This window comes from Chlorocebus sabaeus, chromosome 16 (assembly GCF_047675955.1).
Source record: "Chlorocebus sabaeus isolate Y175 chromosome 16, mChlSab1.0.hap1, whole genome shotgun sequence".
Taxonomy (NCBI): domain Eukaryota; kingdom Metazoa; phylum Chordata; class Mammalia; order Primates; family Cercopithecidae; genus Chlorocebus; species Chlorocebus sabaeus.
Genome location: NC_132919.1, coordinates 15,513,601 through 15,537,946, shown reverse-complemented (window position 1 = coordinate 15,537,946; position 24,346 = coordinate 15,513,601). Strand labels below are relative to the sequence as shown.

At 39.2% G+C, this 24,346-nt stretch overlaps 1 protein-coding gene across 3 annotated transcripts; it reads right to left on the bottom strand.

The window, feature by feature from the left end:
• Positions 1 to 1,690: 1,690 nt before the first annotated feature.
• Positions 1,691 to 24,108, bottom strand: ZNF286A (zinc finger protein 286A). Of its 3 annotated transcripts, XM_073004712.1 has the most exons (7): positions 23,892 to 24,093; positions 23,302 to 23,459; positions 22,345 to 22,433; positions 17,831 to 17,945; positions 16,385 to 16,477; positions 7,248 to 8,498; positions 1,691 to 3,730 (listed from the first exon to the last, which is right to left on the bottom strand). In XM_073004712.1, the coding sequence occupies exons 1-6, from the start codon at positions 23,948 to 23,950 to the stop codon at positions 7,267 to 7,269; spliced, it is 1,746 nt and encodes a 581-aa protein (XP_072860813.1). In that variant the 5' UTR covers positions 23,951 to 24,093; the 3' UTR covers positions 1,691 to 3,730; positions 7,248 to 7,266. The 3 variants fall into 3 exon arrangements, with proteins under 3 accessions (XP_072860813.1, XP_072860812.1, XP_072860814.1); XM_073004711.1 differs by lacking the exon at positions 1,691 to 3,730 and having other exon boundaries at positions 3,789 to 8,498; XM_073004713.1 differs by lacking the exons at positions 1,691 to 3,730; positions 17,831 to 17,945; positions 23,302 to 23,459 and having other exon boundaries at positions 3,789 to 8,498; positions 23,892 to 24,108.
• Positions 24,109 to 24,346: the final 238 nt, after the last annotated feature.

Here is a 24,346-nt window from a genome sequence, read left to right as displayed (position 1 = left end):
TTGATGATTCTTGCTTGAATCAGTCTTTACTGTTATGGCTACAAAATGATAGTTTTCCAGCTCCAACATTCCCTTCGCATTCACCCATTGGCACAGGGTATTCTGCGAAAGCAAGGGTCCTCTGTTATCGCTCATTTATTTACTTATTATCAATGTGAACTCAAGGACTACTACTTTTTCAATGGTTTACAATTCATCATTTTCTTGTTTTGCTGCTCAAATTGTTTCGGATTTAGTCAGTGAGGGTTACTTCCTGTGTCTTTGTGACCTACCTCATCATTTTTTTCAGTATTAATTTTTTTTTTTTCTGGAATAAGATGTTCCAGGATCTTCTTGGAGTTTCCTTCCCTTAGACCTGCAATCAGCCATTTTTGAGGAGCCTTGGTTCCTTTTAGTAGAGAACAATGTCAGAAACCAAGATCTGGGCTCATTGCAAAGGAGGTGTCATTGCTTTCAGCCCCTTTCAGTAGACAGAGCTAGGAAATGTGTGTGCTAAGAAGGTGTAAAAGGGATGTGTGACTGCAGGAGGTCATTTTATATGTGTTTGTGAGTTTTGCTCATCTGCTAAGCTGCCTGTCAATGTAGAGAGTTCTGATTATCTACATCCCAATTAATTTCTTTGGTTAGCAAATTTGTGATTAATATGAGTGGCTGGGAGGCTGTATGAAAACAACAGTGTCAATGAAACCGTGCAGAAAAGTTAACATAGCAAGTCCGAGCCTGCTGTCTTTAGAAAGACTTGCCTACAAGATTGGCCATGGCTGGCATCTGGGAACTATAACTTTGGGATCATTCCCACTAATTCCAGAATTAAAGTGAATCACTGCTCCTCAACTGTCTGTAAAAACAATGCAGTTTATGCTGAACACCTGCTTTCCTTCTGGAAGTCTGGAGTTTTGGTACATGCTACACAGAGAGTGCCTATGTGACCAGCACCCAGTACAAACCTTTGGAATTGAATCTTTACTGAGCTTCCCTGATCACATTTCACACATGCTGTCACAACTCCTTGCTGGGGCAATTGGGCAAGTCTTGTGTGACTTCACTGGGAGAGGACCCGGGGAAGCTTGTTCCTTGTTTCCTCCAGACCTTGCCGCCTCATGAGACTTTTCTGTTTACTGGTTTTGCTCTGTATCCTTTCACTGTAAAAAACCACAGCCAAGAAAATGACAACATGCTGAGTCCTGTGGATCCTGCTAGTGAATCATTGAACCCGGGGGTGGTCTTGGGGATCCCTAAACATGTAAAAAGAAAATGTGATGTTTTTGTTTATCCAAAGAAAACAGGACTATTTTTCTCTTAGAGTGAAATGTGTGGTTGTTGCAGCATGCGAAAGATAGTAAAGCACAAAACTGGAGAGGATGCTGTAAGTTTTGGAAGGTTTGGGGAAAGTGAACTTTACTTGTGCTTTATAATAGCTGCGAATACTGAAAAGAAGAAATAAAATATATTAAAATTTGGACAAAAGTTGGCTTGATTTTGATGGGTTTATTCATTAAAATCTTTGTAAAATCTTTAATTCAAAATATTATATTTAAAAAGATTCAACTTTGGTTATCTTTGCTTAAGTGATAGTTTGTTCAACAAGAGAAAGATTATTATTTACCTTCTGTGTAATCTGCCCAAATAGTAGAAATTGTCTCTCATCAGAACTACAGTTTTGTGCTTTGTTCTGTTATGCTTTTCATTATATATATACATACACACACACACACACACACACACATATATTTATATTTACATAAATGAACAAAGTCAAAACAGACCCTTATCTTGGAGCCTATGATATGGCACTCATAAACAGGAAAATGTAAGAAATACTTGGGTTTGTTTGGTATGTCCTATAGTTATTAATTAGTTCAAAATGATTGTAAGAGCTGCTCTGTTTATGGGAAGAGGTGTCAGATCAAAGAGAAGGGAAACCTTCCCTAGTTTAATTTTGTATAGATATGTTACTAAAATAAATGTTTCAGAAACTATATACTTACTTATGTTCGGAAGGTCCTGGAGATGTCCACACTGTATATAATGCATTCTTACTCTCAGGGGAACACTGATCAACTCCTCTTTGAAATAATCATGTTATACTCCAATAAAGGATTTTACTCTCCTTCATTCTGATAATTATAATAAATTATAAATCGTTATTTATAAATTCAGATAGAATTACATGGTGCTGAGATAGCAAGAGAATGATCTGATGACATCTTCTGAATATCTGAATCCAGTCATATCTGAAGCCAGATCTCACCATGGGTTTTTAAAAATTACAGTCCTGGGGTGGAAGTGGTCACTCACACCTGTAATCTCAGCACTTTGGGAGGCTGAGGTGGGCGGATCACAAGGTCAGGAGATCAAGATCATCCTGGCCTGCATGGTGAAACCCCATCTCTACTAAAAATACAAAAAATTAGCCACGCCTGGTGGCAGGCACTTGTAGTCCCAGCTACTCGGGAGGCTGAGGCAGGAGAACGGTGTGAACCTGGGAGGCGGAGCTTGCAGTGAGTCAAGATTGCACCACTGCACTCCAGCCTGGACAACAGAGCAAGACTCCATCTCAGAAAAAAAAAAAAGAATTACAGTCCTGGATAACCCAGCAGGTTTGAGTCACTACGACGTGAGATGCATAGGTCACAAGACTGGGAACTGAATCAACCATACATAAAATTATGTTGATATGGCAGAAGAAATATTTATGGTGGTGGCTGCCCTATACCATATCGGGTCCCTAAATGACTACTGATGAGCAAAGACTCCCTGACCGGTCACAAAGGACAGGTAGCACAAGTTAGCATTAAGAACTGGCACCCTGGTGAGAGGTCCATGCTTTTTGTATAGCAGAGCCTGGCATCAAAGAATAGAAAATTATCACCAAAATATAACTCAGCAATGTGCAACAAAGCCCTTTCACATATATAATTTCACATAACCCTCACAGAAACTCTATGAAATCAATGTTGGAAATACTTTCTTAGGTTTTTTTTTTGTTTCATTTTGTTTTTGAGATGTTGTCTTGCTCTGTCACCCAGGCTGGAGTACAGTGGCATGATCTCGGCTTCCGACCTCAGGTGATCTGCCTCCCTCAGCCTCCCAAAGTTCTGGGATTACAGGCTTGAGTCACTGTGCCTGGCCCATTTTGCCTAATTTTAACTGTGCTTTTTATACGAAGTTCTTCCCTCCCTTTCACCCCAATTAGCCCTACTGAGTGGTGCCTATACCTGGCCTGGGGACTTAGCACTACTTGTTAGGAACTGTCTTCTTCTACTCCTTTTTTTTTTTTTTTTTTTTTGAGATGGAGTCTAGCTCTCTCGCCCAGGCTGGAGTGCAGTGGCCGGATCTCAGCTCACTGCAAGCTCCACCTCCTGGGTTTACGCCATTCTCCTGCCTTAGCCTCCCGAGTAGCTGGGACTACAGGCGCCCGCCACCTCGTCCGGCTAGTTTTTTTTTTGTATTTTTTAGTAGAGACGGGGTTTCACCATGTTAGCGAGGATGATCTCGATCTCCTGACCTCGTGATCCGCCCGTCTCGGCCTCCCAAAGTGCTGGGATTACAGGCTTGAGCCACCGCGCCCGGCCTTCTTCTACTCCTTAACCTTCTTGTAGATACTTGGGCTGCTGAGGGTATCTCCCATTCCATCGCTCCAGAAGTTGTGAAGCCAGATGAACAGCTAGAAATCGGACTGGTATTCTGAACGGTATGGAGATATTTTCTGGTTGGTCCTTCATTACATCTTAAAATATATTTTAAAAAGGGAAGAATTTAAAAGCAATTTATAAAAGTTTCTGACAATACATATAAAACATCTTTATTGACAAGTGAGCCAATAAGAACACATTTAGTTCACAGATAACCAAAACATTTGAAATGCATAACATTAAAATTTCCAAGATTCACATTGCAGTACTAACATGTGGCAGGTTAAACATCAGGCATAAAAAGGACAAATACTGAAACACAAAGGGCCAGAGATCCCAAGTCCCTTAACACTATTTAAAATGTTACTCAACTGCAAACTTCAGCCTCTGGAACCATCCCAGATAGCTACTGGTTAAGTGATATGAAGTAGGAAAAAAGAAGGTTCTGGATGGTCTCAAGGAGGCTGTGCAGAGAACAGCACCAGATGGAAGCAAGAGCAGAAAGAAGTCAAGTCCCATCTTTATGATAAGCCAGAGAACAGGATGGTCACAGTTCTTCACGGGTAAACAAAAGATGGGGAAGACACAGCCACCCTTAAGTAACTTCTACTGACAGATGCTCCAGCACTTCTCTATGTAGGGGAGAGAGAAAGAGAGCACCAAGCAGGAGTGGGGGACTCTACATTTATTGTCTTCCAGTTCCTTTATATGCATTGTCTTATTTAATCCTTATGACAACTTTATGAGAAGCTGATGATTTATTCCCTTTGTTGAAACCTAATACAGATAAAGAAACTAAGACTCAGAGTAGGGAGTTTTTCAAAGTCACATGACTGCTTAGCGGGGGTGGCAGAATTCAAACTCAACTTTGGAAAGCCCATGTTGGTCTTCTTTCCTTGGTCAAATTTTTGGCCCTCAAATGAATTTATTTTCACTCAAGAATTTGGCAAGTTTCAATAACTTGAATTCTCCTGACAATATATAGTAACATCCTAGAGGTAGGAGTGTTTTGATACATCATTTCCCATCTCTTTTATTTTTCTGACCCCTATTAACTCTCAGTAAGTTCAACTTTTCTATTCCACCTAATTTCTCTGACTGGTTTAAATCCTTTATCCCATTTCTTGATGAATCCTCTACAACAGGGGCCAAGCAAATATTTTCTGTAAAGAGCCAAATAGTAAATATTTTAGGCTTTCAGGGACATACAACCTACTATGGGCTATATCCCCACCAAAGTCATATAATGAAACTTAATTGATGGTATTATGAAATGGGGCCTTTTGGAGGTGATTAGGTCATGAGGGTGGAGCTCTCATGAATGGGATTAGTGCCCTTATAAGGGGCTGAAGATACAGAACTCTCCCCTTCTATCATGTGAAGACACAGTGAAAGGTGCTTTCTATTAACCAAGAAGCAGACCTCCCCTATACCCTAAATATGTTGACATCTTCATCTTGGACTTCCCAGTCTCCAAAACTGTGAGAAGTAAATTTCTGGTGTTTATAAGCTGCTCTGTTTGTGATATTAAAGCCAAAGGCACAATCTCCGCTGCAGTTACTCAGCTCTGACACTGGACACAAAAGCAGTCAAGGACAACATGTAGATGAGTAAGTGTGGCTGAGTTCCAATAAAATTTTCTTCTGAGAAACAGGTGGTGGGCCAGAGTTGGTCCATGAATCCAGGCCACAGTTTGTCAATTCCTGCTCTAAACCATTGGTCCTAAATACTAAGACGATAAAAGAGGTGAGTTCCTTTTCCTGTGTGTGTGTTTTGTTTTGTTTTGTTTTGTTTTGTTTTTTTGAGTAATGATATGGTTTAGGTTTGTATCCCCACCCAAATCTCATGTTGAATTGTAATCCCCAATGTTGGAGGTGGGGCCTGGTGCAGGGTTACTGAACCATGCAGGTAGTTTCTCATGAATGATTTAGCACGATCTCCCTAGTGCTGTCTCGTGATAGAGTTCTCATGAGATTTGGTTGTTTAAAAAGTGTGTAGCACCTCCCCTCTCTCTTCCTCCTGCTCCTGCCCTGTGAAGATACCTGCTCTGGCTTTGCCTTTTGCCATGAGTAAAAGCTCCCTGAGACCTCCCCAGTCATACTTCCTGTACAGCCCATGGAAGTATGAGCCAATTAAACCTTTTTTAAGTTCAGTCTCAGGCATTTCTTCATAGCAGTGTGAGATTGAACTAAACAGAGGAGGACAATAACAAAAAGTAGGTAAATACGAAGGCCACAGAAATGGCAACTTCTTCATGAAGGGAAGCTGCTTATCCTTAAGCAAGTCAGTTGAGGACTATCTTGTAGCTATTTTCTGTACCTGTTTTCCACTTATACAGAGAAGTATGCCCTGTGTCTCACAGTTGCTTCAGTTCTTCTTTACTGAGACCCTAAATATAATAACACACTGAGCCACTCAACTTCTCAGACCCTCAATATCCCTAGGGCTTTTTCTCAAATGGACACAGCATAGCTTACAGAAAGCTGAATAATGTAGACAAAGGAAATCTCCCTGACCCTTTGATTATAGAAAACCAAGGATTCATTCAGTGCCAAGGATAAAAAAGGAGGGACTTGATCAACCACCGTTAAGATTTTGACCTATCTGCTACTTCACGTGAACTCCCAGGGAAATGGAAAATGAAAGAAGGTCTCCACAGTAGAGGGATAACAATGATATAAATCAATGATGATGCCAGGCGCCGTGGCTCACGCCTGTAATCCCATCACTCTGGGAGGCCAAGGCAGGCAGATCATGAGGTCAGGAGATTAAGACCATCCTGGCTAACACAGTGAAACCCTGTCTCTACTACAAATACAAAACAGTAGCCGGGTGTAGTGGCATGTGCCTGTAGTCCCAGCTACTTGAGAGGCTGAGACAGAAGAATGGCATGAACCTGGGAGGCGGAGGTTGCAGTGAGCCGAGATCGCGCCACTGCACTCCAGATGGGGCTGCAGAGCAAGACTCCATCTCAAAAAAAAAAAAAAAAAAAAAAATGATGAACACAATCCATATGAACATAACTTAGAATTGTCTGTAAATATTATATATCCTAGTTATGGTCATCAAATTAGCAGCTTGTTGAGGGAGGAAGGGAATGCTAAGGACTTTCAATGCAGCCTTTTTGGTTTTTATGGATAAAAGAAATGACAGTCTAGAGGAATTGTACCATATGTGTATCTAGATCTCTACTTGGGACTCAAAGAATAATAAATAACAACATTGTGTCTTCCTGATGATAAGGATATAAGCCCTCAACCTAACCCACCCAATAAGAATTCCCTTACAAAGCAAGAGGCTTACAACAAAGCTCTGACATAACCAAGAGAGGGGAAAACTGAATTTCACAATGTTTGTACTGCTACCCACTCTCAGGGACTTCTTGAACTTCCACAAATAGCTATTTGGGAGGTTGGAGATTAAAATTTTGAAATTTCTAGCTAGATTTCATAATGATCAAATTAATGGACATAAGGAACCTGACTATGGCTCAAAACTATGTATTACACAAATGAAATTAGATGTATACAGAATTGGTCCTCACATGCATATTAGGGATGGATCTTCCACCTAAACACACAAGTATTTAATATAGTGATAAAACCAACTTACATTTCTTCACATTAATTTTTCAGGGTTGCTCTTCAGTGTGAACTCTTTGATGTCTGATGAGAGATGAACTGCACTTAAAGCTTTTCCCACACTCATTACATCTAAAGGGTTTCTCTCCGGTATGAGTTCTCTGATGTTGAATAAGAGCTGATGAATGAATGAAGGCTTTTCCACACTCACTACATTTGTACGGTTTCTTTCCAATATGAATTCTTTGATGTTTAGCAAAATTGGAGCTCCGGCTGAAGGTTTTCCCACATTCATTACACTCATAGGGTTTCTCTCCAGTATGAATTCTCTGATGTTGAACAAGATGTGTGCTCTGACTAAAAGTTTTTCCACATTCACTGCATTCATATGGCTTTTCTCCAGTATGAACTCTCTGATGCTTAGTTAGGGATGAGCAATGGCTAAAGGCTTTCCCACATTCTTGACATTTATAAGGTTTCTCTCCAGTATGAGTTCTTTGATGTTTAATGAGTGCTGATGAATGAATAAAAGCTTTATCACATTCGTTACATTCATAAGGCTTCACTCCAGTATGAATCAACTGATGCTGCACAAGATGTGTACTTCGATTAAAACCTTTCCCACATTCATTGCATTCATAAGGTCTCTCTCCAACGTGAATTCTCTGATGTGTTGCAAGGGATGAGCTTTCTGTGAAGGTTTTCTTGCATTCACTGCATTCAAAGAGAATTCTAGTATGAGTTCTCTGGTGTTTAGTTAAATTAGCTCTGTGGCTAAAACATTTCCCACATTCATTGCAGGTATAGGGTTTCTCTCCAGTATGGACTCTCTGGTGTCGAATAAGCACTGAATGGTAGGTGAAGAGCTCACCACAGTCATTACACTTATGAGGTTTTTTCTCTTTATAACTTTTCTGCTTTTTCATTAAGTTTGATTTTTGTTTCAACCTTTTTTCAAGTGTATGAAAGGCATAAGATCCTTTGGGAACTCTGTCTTCAGTGATAAGGACAGATTTCTGATTGAAGCTTTTCCAGCATACATCATGCTCATGGTCTGTTTCCTCAGAGAGTGAATTCATGTGAGTGAACATTTCCCTCAAATGTCTCTCCTGATTTCCTGGCTGATTCTCTAACCAATTTTCACATTCAAGAGCTGCTTCCAAGTTGGAGTCATAGACACTATTCCGTGTCAGTCTGTCTATTAGTGCAACTTTGCATGATTCTGCTTTGGAAAAATCTTGCACTGAAGTTGAATCCTTGCTCTGTGGTCTAGTCTCCACGTCTGAAAGACATTGGAAATGCAAATTTCCTTCGTTTTCTGTGCTCAACAAAAAGGCAGTTCTGTAATAGGTAAGAGTTAATGAAAGTGAAAAGCATGCCTTCAAGGAGCAAGTGGATTTGACTCTTTTAGATGATTTGCAAAGAGAAACAAATGGAGGAAAACAAATGTTCAGAATATGCAGAGAAAACGAGTACATCCTATCCAGGAGAATCAGAAGAGGGGAAAGATGACAAGAAATATAAGAGTAGAGATGCTGATGAAGCAATATATCCACAGATGAGCAGGCAATGCATACACAGATCAGGATGGGAAGAAATAACTTTTTATAGAATACCTACTTGTTGTGATAAATTTCTAGGCACACAACCATCTTAGTGTACAGCACAGTTATGGCTTCTAAATTTTCACTATTCCCGTCCTACTTACATCCAAATATGTATTCCACTGCCAGTTTAATCTTCCTAACAATGCTTTTATAACATTTCGCTGATCAAAAACCTCCTATGATCTCCCAAAGGCGTAATGACAAATACAAGAAATGATATATGCACAAGGCTTTGTTGAAGCACTAGTCGAGGTAGCAAAAGACTGATAACATCTCACATATCCTACCATACAGAAATGATTCAACATACAGTGGATACATACAATGGAGTACCATGCAACTCCTTAAAAAATGACAAAGATCTTTACATATTGCTATAAGGTGACCACCAGGATATATTAAGTTTAAAAAGAAAAAGCAAGATACAAATAAGTATGCACAGTTTGCTACTGTTTTATAAAGAAAAAAAAAAGGGGGTACAAATACATATACTATTTGCTTACATTTTAAAAAACAACAAAAAAAGGATAAACGGAAAACCAATAAAAATTTGTACCTATAGGGAAAACATCAGAACAGGGGAGAGAGGGCAGAGATGGAAGCTTAACCTCTCTAAATATATCCAATATAAATATAGTAGAATTTTTATATCCAATACAAAGCTAATTTATATAGACATAAAATATTTTCAATAGTGTAGTTCAAAGAAATAAACAGAGGAGTAAAACAGAAGAGCAAATACAGAAATAGAGTATATGTAAGAATCAAAGATAACATGAAGGTGGTATTTCAGTCAGTGAACAAAACATAGATTTGCTTTTCCAGTGATGCCATGGAAACTGATTAACTATTTGACGAAAATTAAGTTAGATGAGTCACTCATTTCATCCACTCAAATAAATTATATTCATTCATCTATCTATTCATCTTCTATCCATTTTATTCAACAAATATTTATAGAATATCTTCCACGTGCTAGGCTCTGAACTAGTCACTGGGAAAAAAGAGTCACTATGCATACAGAGGAAGAAAGAATTTAATCTAACATTCACAAGCAAACCCTGAATTGCAGTTCTGCCGCTTACTAGCTGTGTGATACTGGATAAGTTATTTAACCTCTTTATTTCAGTTTCCTTCTGTGTAAGAGGGGATAATAACAGTCCCCATCTCACAAGGAATGATAGCAATACCTACCTTAATGAGCATTAAATGCAAATATTTATGAATCACTTAAAAACGCTGACACAGCATAAGTGCTACATTAAGTGTTTGTTAAATAAATAAAACATAAATTGATAGAAGGCTTGTATAGGTAGGTAGAGGCAAAGATCCTCAAGGATGGTCCATGGACCCCTGGGAAACAGTAAGTTCAAAACCGCTTTCAAAATAAGATTTAGATGTTATTTGCCTTTTTCATTGTCTCAACATTTTCAATGATGTTGTAAAGTAATGGTAAAATTGCTTACAACTTCAAACAAATGAACACAATGATACTAAACTTACTAGTAGTCCCCATCATGTACTCTTCATTTTTTTTTAATTAAAAAAAGCCAGTTTTATTTAAAAATGTCTGTGGAAGCATAAATATTATTAATTTCATTGAATTTTAACCCTTGAAGTGCCTTTTTAATATTCAGGGTTAATGAAATAGGAAATATTCATAAGGCAATTCTGTTTATACCAAAGAACAATGGTCATCTTGAGGAAATGAGTTGTGAGCTGAACGAGCCGCTTGTTTCACAGACCACCATTTTACCTGAAAGGGTGACTGAATGGCAAACTATGTTATCTAACTTGGGTATCTGGCAGACAGTTTCTCCAAAATGAACAGAGTAAACCTGTTGTATCAAGGACAACAAATGAGTTTTTTATAAAATTTGAGCTTTCAGGCAGAAATTACAAGGTTTGGAAAACTTCTATCTACTACCGAGAGCTTGATGGCTTCCTAAAACTTAAAGGCTTTTCTGGTAACATCAGTTGTGATACTAAAAGTTATAATATTCAAAAATATTGCACAATATAAAGTGTCAACAAAGATCTGCATAACTTAGTGAACCAATATTGTCCAAAGACTGACAGATTTCAATATATGAAAAATTCACGGATGTGGTTTCAGATTCTACATTGAATCTAATCTTTCAGAAAGTACCACTTGTTCAGTTTTAGAGCTGTTTCAAAGAAGAATAGCCATAATTACCTGAAAAGACTATAAAATACTCCTTCCTTTTCCAACTTATACCCGTGTGATGCTGGATTTTCTCCATGCATGGCAACCAAAACAAGAAGTCATATCAAGTTGCATTCAGAAGCAGTTGTAAGAATATAACTACCTTCTATTATGTCATACATTAAAGAGATTGGCAAAAGTGTAAAACAATGCCATATTTCTTAATAACAGTTTTTGGTTAAAGAAAATAGCTGTTTTTAAATTTTAAAAATACTGTGCTAACACGTAACAGGTTTATAATTTTTTATTTCTATTTTTATTTTAAGAGATGAGGTCTCACTTTACTGCTCAGGCTGCTCTCTAACTCCTGGGCTCCATCGACCCACCCACCTTGGCCTCCCAAGGCACTGGGATTACAAGTGTGGACCACCACAGTGGCCAATTGTTATTTTTTTATTTTTTTATTTTTATTTTTTTGAGACGGAGTCTCGCTCTGTCGGCCAGGCTGGAGTGCAGTGGCTGGATCTCAGCTCACTGCAAAGTGAATTAGCTAATAGCTTAAATTTTTTCTGTTTTAACTTGTAGTATAGTAACTATTGGTAGATATAACCCACATAAATGAAACATCTTTAGGGTCTTTAATAATTTTTATAGTTACAGTAGGTCCTTTGATGCCGAAGCATTCAGAACTGCTACCCTAGAGCGCAGAGAGGGAAGAAGAGTGGCTGTGAAATGAAGTTGGGATAATGAGTAAAAGCCAGATTTCGCAAGTTTTTGTAGACCTCCAGGATTCTGTCTGTTACCCTGAAGGCAGTGAGAAGCCATTCAAATGTTTCAAGCAGAGTGATGGCAAGATCAGATTTGATTATGCAAATACCAGTCTTACTACAATGTTAAGAATGAAGTATATGGGGCAAAGGTGGAATCAGAAAGATTATCACAGTAATCCAGGCAAACAAAAAAATATATAAAGGAAAATTGACCGTGAAGAAATACTTAGAAAATAATTAGGTAAATACAGTAATGAATTGAATAAAGGAGAGAGGGGGAGATGTAAAGACTGTGCATAGATTTCTGCCACGTACAATTTGATGACAATAACTACCACTAAAACAATTACTGGAAAAGGATCCTATGAGAGAGATGGGAAATTTAGACTTATTTTAGATATTCAGTTTTAAACATGCTGTATTGAAGTATCTTTGACATAAGCAAACAAAGGAATCAAATAGTTAAGATGTTGAGAACAGCCCTGAGGAGAGCTCCAGGATGGAAATACCAATTTGGGACTCATCTTGATAGAAGGTAACTGGTTGTGGGAATGATGAGACTAATGAAGGAGTAAGTAGAGGCTGCAAACAGTTGATCAGTTGGCCAAATCGGACCTTAGACACATTTTCTTTGGGCCACACTGTTTATGCAAACTTTTAAAATTAGTTACACACAGTTAAAAATAGGGAGATTGCAGCTGGACGCAGTGGCTCACACCTGTAAACCCAGCACTTTGGGAGGCCGAGGCAGGCGGATCACAAGGTCAGGAGATCAAGATCATCCTGGCTAACACGGTGAAACCCCATCTCTACTAAAAATAAAATTAGCCAGGCATGGTGGCAGGCACTGGTAGTCCCAGCTACTCGGAAGGCTGAGGCAGGAGAATGGAGTGAACCTGAGAGGCAGAGCTTGCACTGAGCTGAGATCACACCACTGCACTCCAGCCTGGGCAACAGAGACAGACTCCATCTCAAAAAAAAAAGGGGGGGGGGAAGATTACAGATAAATGCAAATTTAGGGTTTCTCTCTTGAAAACAACTGGAAGCATACTGAACGACAACAACCATTTAGAGCAGGGATTGGCAACTACAGCCTGCTGTCTACTTTGCTAAATAAATTTTTACTGGAACATACCCATTTATGTTATATTTTCTAGGGCTGCTTTCATACTACTGTGGCAGACTGAATGGCTGCAGAGTGACCATGTCCCACAAAGCCTAATTATTTACTATCTAGCCATTTACATAAAAAGCATGCCAGCCCTTGAGCTACAGCTAATGGAGTAATGGTTACTCCTTTCAGTTGAGGCCTGTAGTCCTCTGGTTCACCAGTTTCCACCTTGCTTGCTTAACTCAGTGATATTACCTCCTGGCCCATGTAAGTACTCAAGTTTATGACTCCAGGTATACAAAAGGAAGGGAGATTAAAATCAAATTTTGAGGAATTAGAATATTTAATTGTTCAAAAAAGAAGGCTAAGAAGATACACTCAGAGAAGTTAAGAAGCAATTCCAAATGGATTAAGAATTTAAAGAAAAAAAATAAAGAATATACTAGGAAACAGAGGCAAATATATATGTAGCCTTGGGGTAATGAAAAACGTTTTAAACAGTACTGAAAGGGCAGAAAAAAAAATTGCAAAAATTAAACTTGTACATCAAAATGCATAGCAAAACTGAAAGGCAAAAACTAGAAAAAATATCTGTAACATAACAAAAGGTAAAAACCTCATACATAAGGACCTCTTAACAGATCACTGTGAAAACTGCAATACCCCAAAAAAGGGAGATGGGTGGTGAGTGGGTAAGTCACAGAAACTGACAGGTCTCTGAGGTGAAACAGACATATCCATAATCACAGGGATTTTTAAAACTCTTTCAATATTCAAAAGCATAACATTTTTTAAAAATAAGAATATCCAGGAAGGATTTTCTTTATGAGCTATACATACTACTAAGTATACTAATTAAAACAGTATGGTATTGGACACAGACAGACAAGAAACAGAAGCAAGTATGCAGGGGAGCTAGGTTTACCACAGCTAGCATTACAAATCAGTAACACAAGATTATTCCATGAACAATGCTGGACTTACTGGCTTTAAGCATGGAAAAAGACAAAATTAGTTTTCCTATTTCATACCATATACAAAAATAAATAACTGTAAAACAAAATTGAACATTTTGGAATAAAATAATCTTTCTGACACTGGGATAAAGTAGATAGACAATTTATAAAAAGCAATATTTAAAAAAAAATCTGTTACTAAAAATTTTAAATGCTATATGCCTAACACACCAGAAAATAAAATACGCCAAAGATTAGAAGAGCCAATTTCTTCTCACTGATTTGCAATGCTACTTCTGTCATATATTAGTACCTAAAATATATGAAGAACTCCACCAAATCAAGAGAAAAGATATAAACAGCCCAATCTCAAAAAGCAGGCAAAGGGTATCAACAGGTAACTCACAAGAAGAAACTTGAATAGCCAACAAACATGAAATGCTGAAACTTGTATTTATCACTCAGAGAAATGAAAATTTTAAAACATCATTTTGCATCCGTCAGATTGACAAAAATTACCAAGTCTGATAACTCAACTGTTGGCAGTTCCTAGTAAAGCTAAACGTGATGATTTAAGACCTACTAATTCTTCTTCCGGTTATTTCCCTAAACCAGCTCTCAAGATGAACATAAGGAAAAAAAAAAAGATGAACATAAGGAATCAATAAAAGGACGATCACTGCAACTGTTACTAATGGCAAAAAAATAGACTATTCAGTTTATTCATACAATGGACTTATTACTCCACAGTAGTTAAAATGAATAAACATAATTCATATATATTAACAGATTAATATCAAAATACAATGTGAACTTTAAAAAATCAGACTACATAAGAAAAAGTGTAACAATAAAACACATATTGTTTTATACACATATTTATATATGTCTCTGTGTATATATACACATACACAAACACTGAAATGATTCACACCATTTCAAGATATAATGGTTACTTCTAGGGGAGAAAGAGAATAAAAGCGTTTCTTTTTTTTTGTTTTGAGACAGAGTCTCCCTCTGTCGCCCAGGCTGGAGTGCAAAAGCATGATCTCAGTTCACTGCAACCTCCGCCTACTGAGTTCACGCAATTCTCCTGCCTCAACCTCCCAAGTAGCTGTAATTACAGGTACCTGTCACCATGCCCGGCTAATTTTTTGTATTTTTAGTAGAGACAGGGTTTCACCATGTTGGCTAAGCTGGTCTCAAACTCCTGACCTCGGGTGATCCAGCCATCTTGGCCTCCGAAAGTGCTGGGATTACAGGCTTGAGCCACCACGCCCGGCTAAGAATAAAAGGGCTTTAACTGAATATGTAATATTTTTTATTTCTTAAAAAATAAAAGATGTCACATACCCCAAAAGGATGGCTAAAATGAAAACAAGCAATACTAAGTGTTGATAAGCATGTGAACAACTAGAACGCACATACTCTGCTGCTGGGAATGTAATTGGTACAATGACTCTAGAAACTTCTTTGGCACTATCTACTAAAAATGAGTATGTATCTATCCTATGATAAAACAAGTCTACTTGTATGTATATATCCAAAAGAAATGCATATATTTGTTCACCAAAAGGCATTTAAAAAGTGTACATAGCAGCATTATTCAGACAGCTAAAAACGGGAACTATCCAAATACTCATCTTCAGAAGAATAAACTGGTATATTAACAAAATGAAAAATTACACAACAATGAAAATGAATAAATTACAATGGCATGCAACAACATGGATATATCTCACAGCTAATGTTCAGTGAAGGAACCCAGACACAAGAGTATATACAATATGATTCCATTTATAGAAAGTTCAAGAACCATCAAAACTTGGTGCTCTAAGTTAGGATAAGGTTACCCTTGGGAGGACAGAGGGGCCTGAAAGAGGGCACAAGGGTGCTTCTAGAGGTGCTGGTAAGGCTGTTTTCTTGATGTGGGCAATCATTACATGAATGTGCTAAATTTGTGAAAATTCATCCAACTGTATGAGTTTTATATTGTAAGAAAAAGGAAGAAAGAAAAGAGGCAAATGAAGCAAAATATTAGTATGTGTCTAATCTCTGTGATGGATATATAAATGTTATTTTATTTTCTGGACTTCTGTATATATTTAAAATGCTTTAGAGTTTTTTTTTTTTTTTTTTTTTTTTGAGAGGGAGTCTGAGTCTGGCTCTGTGGCCCAGGCTGGAGTGCAGTGGCCGGATCTCAGCTCACTGCAAGCTCCGCCTCCCGGGTTTACGCCATTCTCCTGCCTCAGCCTCCCGAGTAGCTGGGACTACAGGCGCCCGCCACCTCGCCCGGCTAGTTTTTTTGTATTTTTTAGTAGAGACGGGGTTTCACCATGTTAGCCAGGCTGGTCTCGATCTCCTGACCTCGTGATCCGCCCGTCTCGACCTCCCAAAGTGCTGGGATTACAGGCTTGAGCCACCGCGCCCGGCTGCTTTAGAGTTTTTAAAAAATTAAAAAATAAGGGCACACAGGTACTTTCTTAAGCACCAAAAAGTATTTCTTCATTGTCCTGTTGGGCTATCATTTCTGAAGACTCCCATCTATCTGGCTCACCTGAATAGCTGCTTTTGGGGGTTTTTCTCTCAAGCTTCAATGGTTCTTTTCCATTCTCCAAGTTGTAGTTCTCAGGTTTGGAAACTGGAAGCCCTATTCATTTAAAAAAAGAAAAAGACAGAAAGAAGAAAGTAATGGGAGTAAGTTATTTGTGGAAGTTTTCCTCCAGCAGGTTGAATTGTTACATATTCCTTTGTGAATTCCAACTTTCTTTCTTATTTTTTTAATTTATAAAAATGTACTTTTTACTTTTTATTTGTAAAGTTAATGGGATGTCACTATATTGCCCAGGCAGGTCTCGAACTCCTGGGCTCAAGCTATCCTCCCACCTCTGCCTCCCTAAGTGCTGGGATTACAGGCATGAGCCAGCACGCCCGACTTTCATGGCCACTGTCCTGCTGGACTTATTTATTTGCAATGGGTATAAAGATCTAAACTGGAATATGGTCTCAACCTCTTGATCTACAAAGACAAAGTATTATAGGAAGAGCTGAAGTAAGGGAGGGTGAACCTCTAAATAAAGCTTAAAATATCTACAGCAAGAGTCTGGGCCTGGTAAGGAGTTCAACTGAATTTGTAAATACAAATATTTTCCACTGTCAGAAAAGAAAGGAATTTCTCTTTATTTCCTTATTGTGCGAGGAAACTTCAGAGAGATGTTGCAAATTAGTCCTTACCTCAGGAAAGGAGGAAAAAGTGGGACCTCAATGGCAGCACCACGTAACTGTAATGGTGGTAACTGAAGTTTTATCTTCTAATGTTTTTCCTTTCCTTCTTCAGTTACTAGAAGTCACTTTCTTAGGGGATTTTTTTTTTTTTACATGAGGTTTGGGAGGGGCTAACAGTCCCCTCCACCCCTCACACAATCATATGCATGCACATGTGTATGCGTGCATGCTGGTAGGCCCAGGATCTAAAACTGGCCACAGAGTACTCAATCTTTCTGGCACTAGAGATTGTTTCACCGATGGGCCTGTGACCTTATTTGCTGAAACCCCCAGGAAAGAAGCATTTTCTTTTTTAGCTTAGCTATCTAACTGGAAGAATAACATAACCCTGGGACTGCCACTGGCCATCTTTGCCACATAGGGAAATCCTAAGAATAAAGCTAATACAGAGAAAAACCAAGCCAATTGATTAAAATAAATCAATGAATACAGGAAATTCTTGATAATATATTTGGATCCCTGAAAAATCAAGATTTTTTTCCCCTTTAAGCGTATGAGTTAAGTTTCTGTCACTTAAATCCAAAGAATCCTGATACAAAACAAGCATAAACATTTCATCAAGAATCTAAAGCAAAAACAAATTTTCTACATAGGCCAAAAAGAATTAACACTTTTTGACTCCTGAATCCAAAGGTGAAGGCTTTGTTATTTCACTTTCATTAAAGTAATGATGTTCCCATAAGCAGATTCCAGAATCACAATGATAATCCATTCTTACAAAGTGAGACCAGGTTCCTATAGTTCTCCAGCATCACATCCCTTTGTGCAGGATCCAGCTTCCCCCACTCCTCTGGCGTAAAGTCCATGGCCACATCCTTGAATGTCACTGTTTCCTAAGACATAAAACATCTTTTTCAACATCTTTCCCTTGATAACCTCTCTTTCATCCCCCAGTTTCTGCTGGCCCTGAAGCAAAAGCCTGAGATGCACTTAACAGGGGAACTGACTATGATAAATGACAAGTATTCTGATGGTCATCAGATTCAGAGTACTTCATGTAAAGGGTAACTATCAATTATGTGCCAGGCACACTATGCTAGATTCAATATGAGAACTAAAAGATGACCCTGGTTTCTCCATTGAGAGACTACAATTTTTCTGGGGAATAAAGTATTAAAATATGAACCAATGAGTCAACAATGTAGTTTGATTAAAGTAAAATATAAGAAGAGGGAAATAAATGTCATGTCTACATAATGCTTCTCTGAGTCCTCAATAAAAAATTGATGAGTCAATCTAGCCAATCACAAGATGAATTGCAATACAGAACTTGGAAATGGAGAAGTCGTGGAAAGAAAAGACAGCAAAAACCAATCCAGTTAAACATGAATTAATTCAAGGCAAAAAGCATTAAATTGGAAAATAGCTCCAATTTATGAGATACAACTCATAAATATTTACATATAAAATATCATAAGATTATACTTCTATAAGACAAAAAATACAAAAACCTTTAAGGAGATAGATACATATCTGCATTGAACATGCACCTTTAAGTAAACCCAGAGACAACAGGAATAGTATTTCAAGGTTACTGAAAGAAATATGCGTCAAATGCTCTAACTGGATAGAAAACACCTTCTGTTTAAACATTCATGTAACATTTGCAAAAAGTAACAAAGTAAATTTCAGTACATTCCAAAAATAGAACAGAATAATTTATAATAACTGAGAAAATATATCAAAATACGAAAATGATGATGAAATAAAATAGGAAAAAAAATGCCAAACGGCTAAAACTGTATTCAGAGGAAATTTCATAGCTTTAAACACTTCCATTTCATTTTTTTAAAACGTAAATAAATGACCAGAGCACACAAATGAAGTTAGAACAAAAAACAAAAGAAAAGAGAAATATTTACAACATAAAAGCAGAAATTTTTACAAGAGAAAAATAAGACAGCTGGAAAATCTGAATAAGGTCAGTAGGTTATAGTATTATGCCAATGTGAATGTCCTGAATTTGAAAAAAGAATAATAAAGCAAAGTAAAATATAAATTTTTGCAAAATCTGGGTGAAGCATATACAAGTTCTTTGTGCTATTTGCCACACTTCTTATGTCTAAAATTATTTCAAAGTAAAGCTACTATACGGAAAATAATCTAAGATTTAAGAAATAAGAGAATTATTCCCTTAAGATAAAATAATACGTAAAAATCACTCAGTAGCCCCTAAGTAGAAAAGACATTATGAGGAAAAATGACCTTTAGCCTAGAATCTACATATACATAACTAAATCAACATTCAGTGGGGATTAAGTGCCAAACGATTAGAAGAAAAAGCCAGAACAACAAAGATGCAAACCATTGCACAAACAGCAGGAAAAAATACAAAAGAGGAAACAATAAAGCACAGGATACAGAATTATAAAAATCACATGGCAAGAAAAGTTTGAAATGCATGTATTATATGTGAATGAGCAAATTTCCCTTATAAAAAGGTTTTTTAAAAAAGCCACATCCTATATACAGAATAGGCCATCCGAACAAAATATTATTGCTAGGTTGGGTACTGGTGGGTAAATGGAAGGAAATATAGTATACCGTATGTCTGAATATAGTAGTGCAAGCACAACAAAAAATGTGAAAAAATATACATAGTAGAGAGAGGCAGGGACTGAATTTGAGGGGAAAGTAGCATTACCTTTACATTTCTGTATGTCTGTGTTGTTCATTTTGTTACAACGAAGAACAACTAAAACCTTAATATTTTAAAAAATCTATTAAATCAAAGATAAAAAATAGCCCAGGCAAATTCTAATAAGAAAAAAAGCTCCAACATTGCATTTTAAATATCTAATAAAATGCACAAAGAACAAAGAGAGTTTTTAAAATTTTCCATAATAGGTTCAATCAGCTTGATGCTATTAATAGTGTTGAATCTGATATCAAAATATTGAAATATATATTCACACTTCTGGTACCTGTGCCCTAATTTTCCCCTAGCTACTATGCCTGGCCACTTTGAATCTGTGTAGTTCAGGTAGTACTGACTCCATCTCTGACTCACAGGTGGGATGTGTGCGTGTGCGCACGCGCGTGTGTTTGTAGGTATATTCTATGGAGAATTACATTTAGATTTGGCCAATATCTCATCCAGGAATAGGCCTAATACCCCATTTGAGTCAATCCCAGCACTTCTGCAATAATGACTAGAAAAGAATCTGCCCTTTTTCTCTGGCCTTCAACACAGGAAGATGTAAGCCTAAACTCGTTAGGGGCAACAATAGGAGAAAAACCTGTTTGACAACAAAACCCATGGCAAGAAAAGAAAAGGTCAGCAAAATGAAGAAATAGATTTTAACATTCTTGTTTGAGCCCTATATGTAGCCAGACCTAGATTTTTCCATTAGTCAGTAGTTACTTCTTTTCACTTAGGCCCATTTGAAATGATTTCATCAGCTACAACTTAAAGCTTCTTGACTAATAAAGCCTTCAAGACTAATGTAAGACAGTTAAGAACCCAATGGAGACAGGCAAGTACATAAAGGACCCTGAAAAGTCACTTTTACAAACACTATGAACATGCAGTATCTGCTTTTCACACCTTGGATTATAGAAGCAAAGAGAAAGGCTGATTGAGGAATCTCTGGGTTGTGGTATGCCACACATACCGTGGAAAGCTCCTTTTTTCCTACTCCTTTTTTTTTGTTTGTTTTGAGACAGTTTCACTCTCACCCAGGCTGGAATGCAATAGCCCTATCTCTGCTCACTGCAACCTCTGCCTCCTGGGTTCAAGTGATTCTCATGCCTCAGTCTCCAGAGTAGCTGGGATTACAAGCATGTACCACCACGCCCAGCTAATTTTTGTATTTTAAGTAGAGATGAGGTTTCACCATGTTGGTCAGGCTGGTCTTGAACTCCTGACCTCAGGTGATCTGCCCACCTCGGCCTCCCAAAGTGCTGGGATTACAGGCATGAGCCACTGTGCCCAGCCCTAACTTCTTTTAATAAAAGTTTCAAACATACAAAAGTTGAAAGATGAATGCAATAATCACTGATACAGTACAATCACCACTTAAATTCAAAAATTATTATTATTATTTTTTTTTTGAGACAGAGTTTCCCTCATTGTCCAGGCTGGAGTGCAGCGGTGCGATCTTGGCTCATTGCAACCTCCACCTCCCAGATTCAAGTGATTCTCCTGCCTTAGCCTCCCTAGCAGCTGGGACTACAGGTGCATACCACCACGCCTGGCTAATTTTTTCTATTTTTAGTAGAGACGGGGTTTCACCATGTTAGCCAGGATGGTCTCAATCTCCTGACCTAGTGATCCACCTGCCTCGGCCTCCCAAAGTGCTGGAATTACAGGCATGAGCCACCACGCCAGCCAAAAATTTGTAATATTTTTCATATTTACCTTTTAGGAGAGAGGGGCCAACAATATAAAAGTAAGTTGCAGACATGATCATACCTTAGCTTTCACCATCTCAGAGGGTTGGATTCTAACTCTTTAAATTATGTCTTCATAGGCTTTCCTTTTCCAGTAGTTCTTTGAACTATGTGAGTACTTATTATTATTATTATTTTTGAGACAGAGTCTCCCTCTGTCACCCAGGCTGGAGTGCAGTGGTACGATCTCGGCTCACTGCAAGCTCCGCCTCCCGGGTTCACGCCATTCTCCTGCCTCAGCTTCCCGAGTAGCTGGGACTACGGGCGCCCGCCACCACACCCGGCTAATTTTTTGTATTTTTAGTGGAGACAGGGTTTCACTGTGTTAGCCAAGATAGTCTTGATCTCCTGGCCTCATGATCTGCCCGCCTCAGCCTCCCAAAGTGCTGGGATTACAGGCGTGAGCCACCACGCCCGACCGAGTACTTACTACTTTTACAATCACTTCAGCATTTAAGTGCTTTCTTAAATTGCTACTTAAAGTCACATACATGCTGTTTCCTCTAGAGAAACAAGTTTTAAGAGGTATGTACCACATTATATTTAAAATAGTTTCTCACATTACCAAGCACAGAAATGAGCATAGTAGGCTAAGAAAGGCAAATGCTGCTTACCTGTCTGTTGAGGGACAATAAACACTAAATAGGGAAGAAATCCATCCAGTGTTATAAATAGAAAACATTTTCTTCTGAGTCCATTAGTCTCTTGACTAGTCTCTTAGACTTAGAACTCATCTGTAGATGGGCTTTAGTGGATAAAGAAACTCCACATAACAAAGAAGGGAGCGTATCTGTAGTCAAGAAACAAGGTGTAATTCCAATAACTAGCAGACTCACTCACCTGGGATCTGGCCGTGAGGCGCAGAGCAGTCACTTCTCCCTCTTCTGTGCTTTTCTCTTGGAAATGGGGAGAGTCCTGGGACGACAGAGCTAACCACAAGAAAGCAGTAATGATGAGACCTAGACTTAACTTGCCATTCAGATTTAAAGTCTAAAAACTGCTTCAACATACTACATGTGCTGCCTACAAACACTGAGACTGAAGGTACCCCAAAACAACCGACCTCCTCCCAGGACCCTTGTCCCAGGATGTACGGGAATATTGCTACTCTGGGCTCGAATTCAGTTGCCATAATCATAACACATTCTGTAAGATGGCATCCTTTGATCTAAAAATTAGAATATGTCAGTTAATTTCCCAGCTTAATCGATACTCATTGGTTCTCACTCTGAAAGTTTATTTATAATGTAGATTGCTGGACGCCAACTCAAAGTAATAAGCATTAGTTGAGCCTGGGGTACAATCTAGAAATCTAACAACCACCCCAGGGGGAATTCTGGTGTAGGAGGTCACAGCACAACTTTCATGAAACTGGTCAGGTAGAATTGAAGTCAGTCATTAACTACTATGCCTGTTTTCTCCTATGTAAAACAAAATATTTTTGACAACCAAAGAGCTAAATTCTCAGCCTCAGTGGAGACTAGCATGATATAATCATTTGGGAGGAAGAGTACATGAGAAAATGAAGTAATCGAGGCTTTTTTGCTCATGCCACAGAAGTTAACATTTCACTCACATTTTGGGGGTAGCTGTGAAGAGTCCACTGTGTGTCCAGCTGCCATGGAAAGGGCGGTGCTCCCATACCAAGCCCTTCAGTCTCACTTAAAAAGCCCATCCATCCCCAAGACAATGGAGACAGCCAGCCAAGAGCCACCTCCCCTGAGCCAACCGTTTTCCCTTCAGGAGCAGGAATTTCGTCCTTTCACGCCACAAATTCAACATGTTCGCAATTCTCACCTCTTTTCTCAGGCATTTCAGTCAAATCTGTCTCCATGATCATCACCTCCTCCTTGTTCTGGAGATTCTGCTCTTCAGCCCAATTCAGATCTCCCCGGCCAGACGAGTTAGAAGACCCCCGGGCCTCGTGGTCCCACTTCCTGCTTCCCTCCTGGGCTCTGATGAAAGGCCTGGGTTAGATCGGGTCGGGTTTCTTTCTCACCGTGGAGTCTGCCTCAGTCCTACGGCGCTGGAGCCTGGAAGCCCGGGAACAGCATCCCTGAGGCTGGGTCCTCAGGTGTCTGTCCCTACCGCTTGGAGCTGTCCCTGGGTGAACCGGGCGCCTGGAAGAGGTGACGCTGGGGCATCAGGAGTTTGGACAAATTCTGCCGCGCTCGGGGCACTGACCCAGGACCCCGCGACCGCCCCGCCCGTCGCACAACCGCGTCCCCGGAGAGGATCAGGCCAGAGTGAGAAGGGACGGGGCTCATGGTCTGCCCTCGAGGCCCCTTTAACAAACATGCACTCTGGCCCCGACTCGGCACAGAACGACCCGGGTAACCACCGCCAAGGCCGAGCGGAGACGAGCGACATCACCACAACCAACTCACCTCCCATCCCGGGCCTCACAAAGGGTACGAACTTCTTTGGCCAGCTCGGAGTCGCGCATGCGTAAGAAGGAGCGGAGCCCGGCGGGCCGCTCTCATCCTGCCCGGAACTACAATTCCCAGAAGCCCCTTGGCATCTCCAGACCCCGGTTCTCCGCAGGTGGGAGCACCAGTGGTGCGGCTGGGAGAATCGCAGTATCGAAGCGCTCCGTCCGTCTCGCGAGAGTATGAAATGGCATCTCGGGTGTCTAATCCTCCGGGCAAGGGAGAGAGGGAGGGAGCAGCGGAGACGCGGAAAGAAGTCAGGGTTAGTCCCCGCGCTTTGTCTGCAGAAGCTCCTGAGGCACAGTGCTTAGGGCTGCTGAGTTCAACCCAAATTACTCCGGTGTAAGATGCATTAAAATACATCGCTTTTATCCATATTTTGTGCTCCCAGAACTCATCCTTTGCTTTCAAAA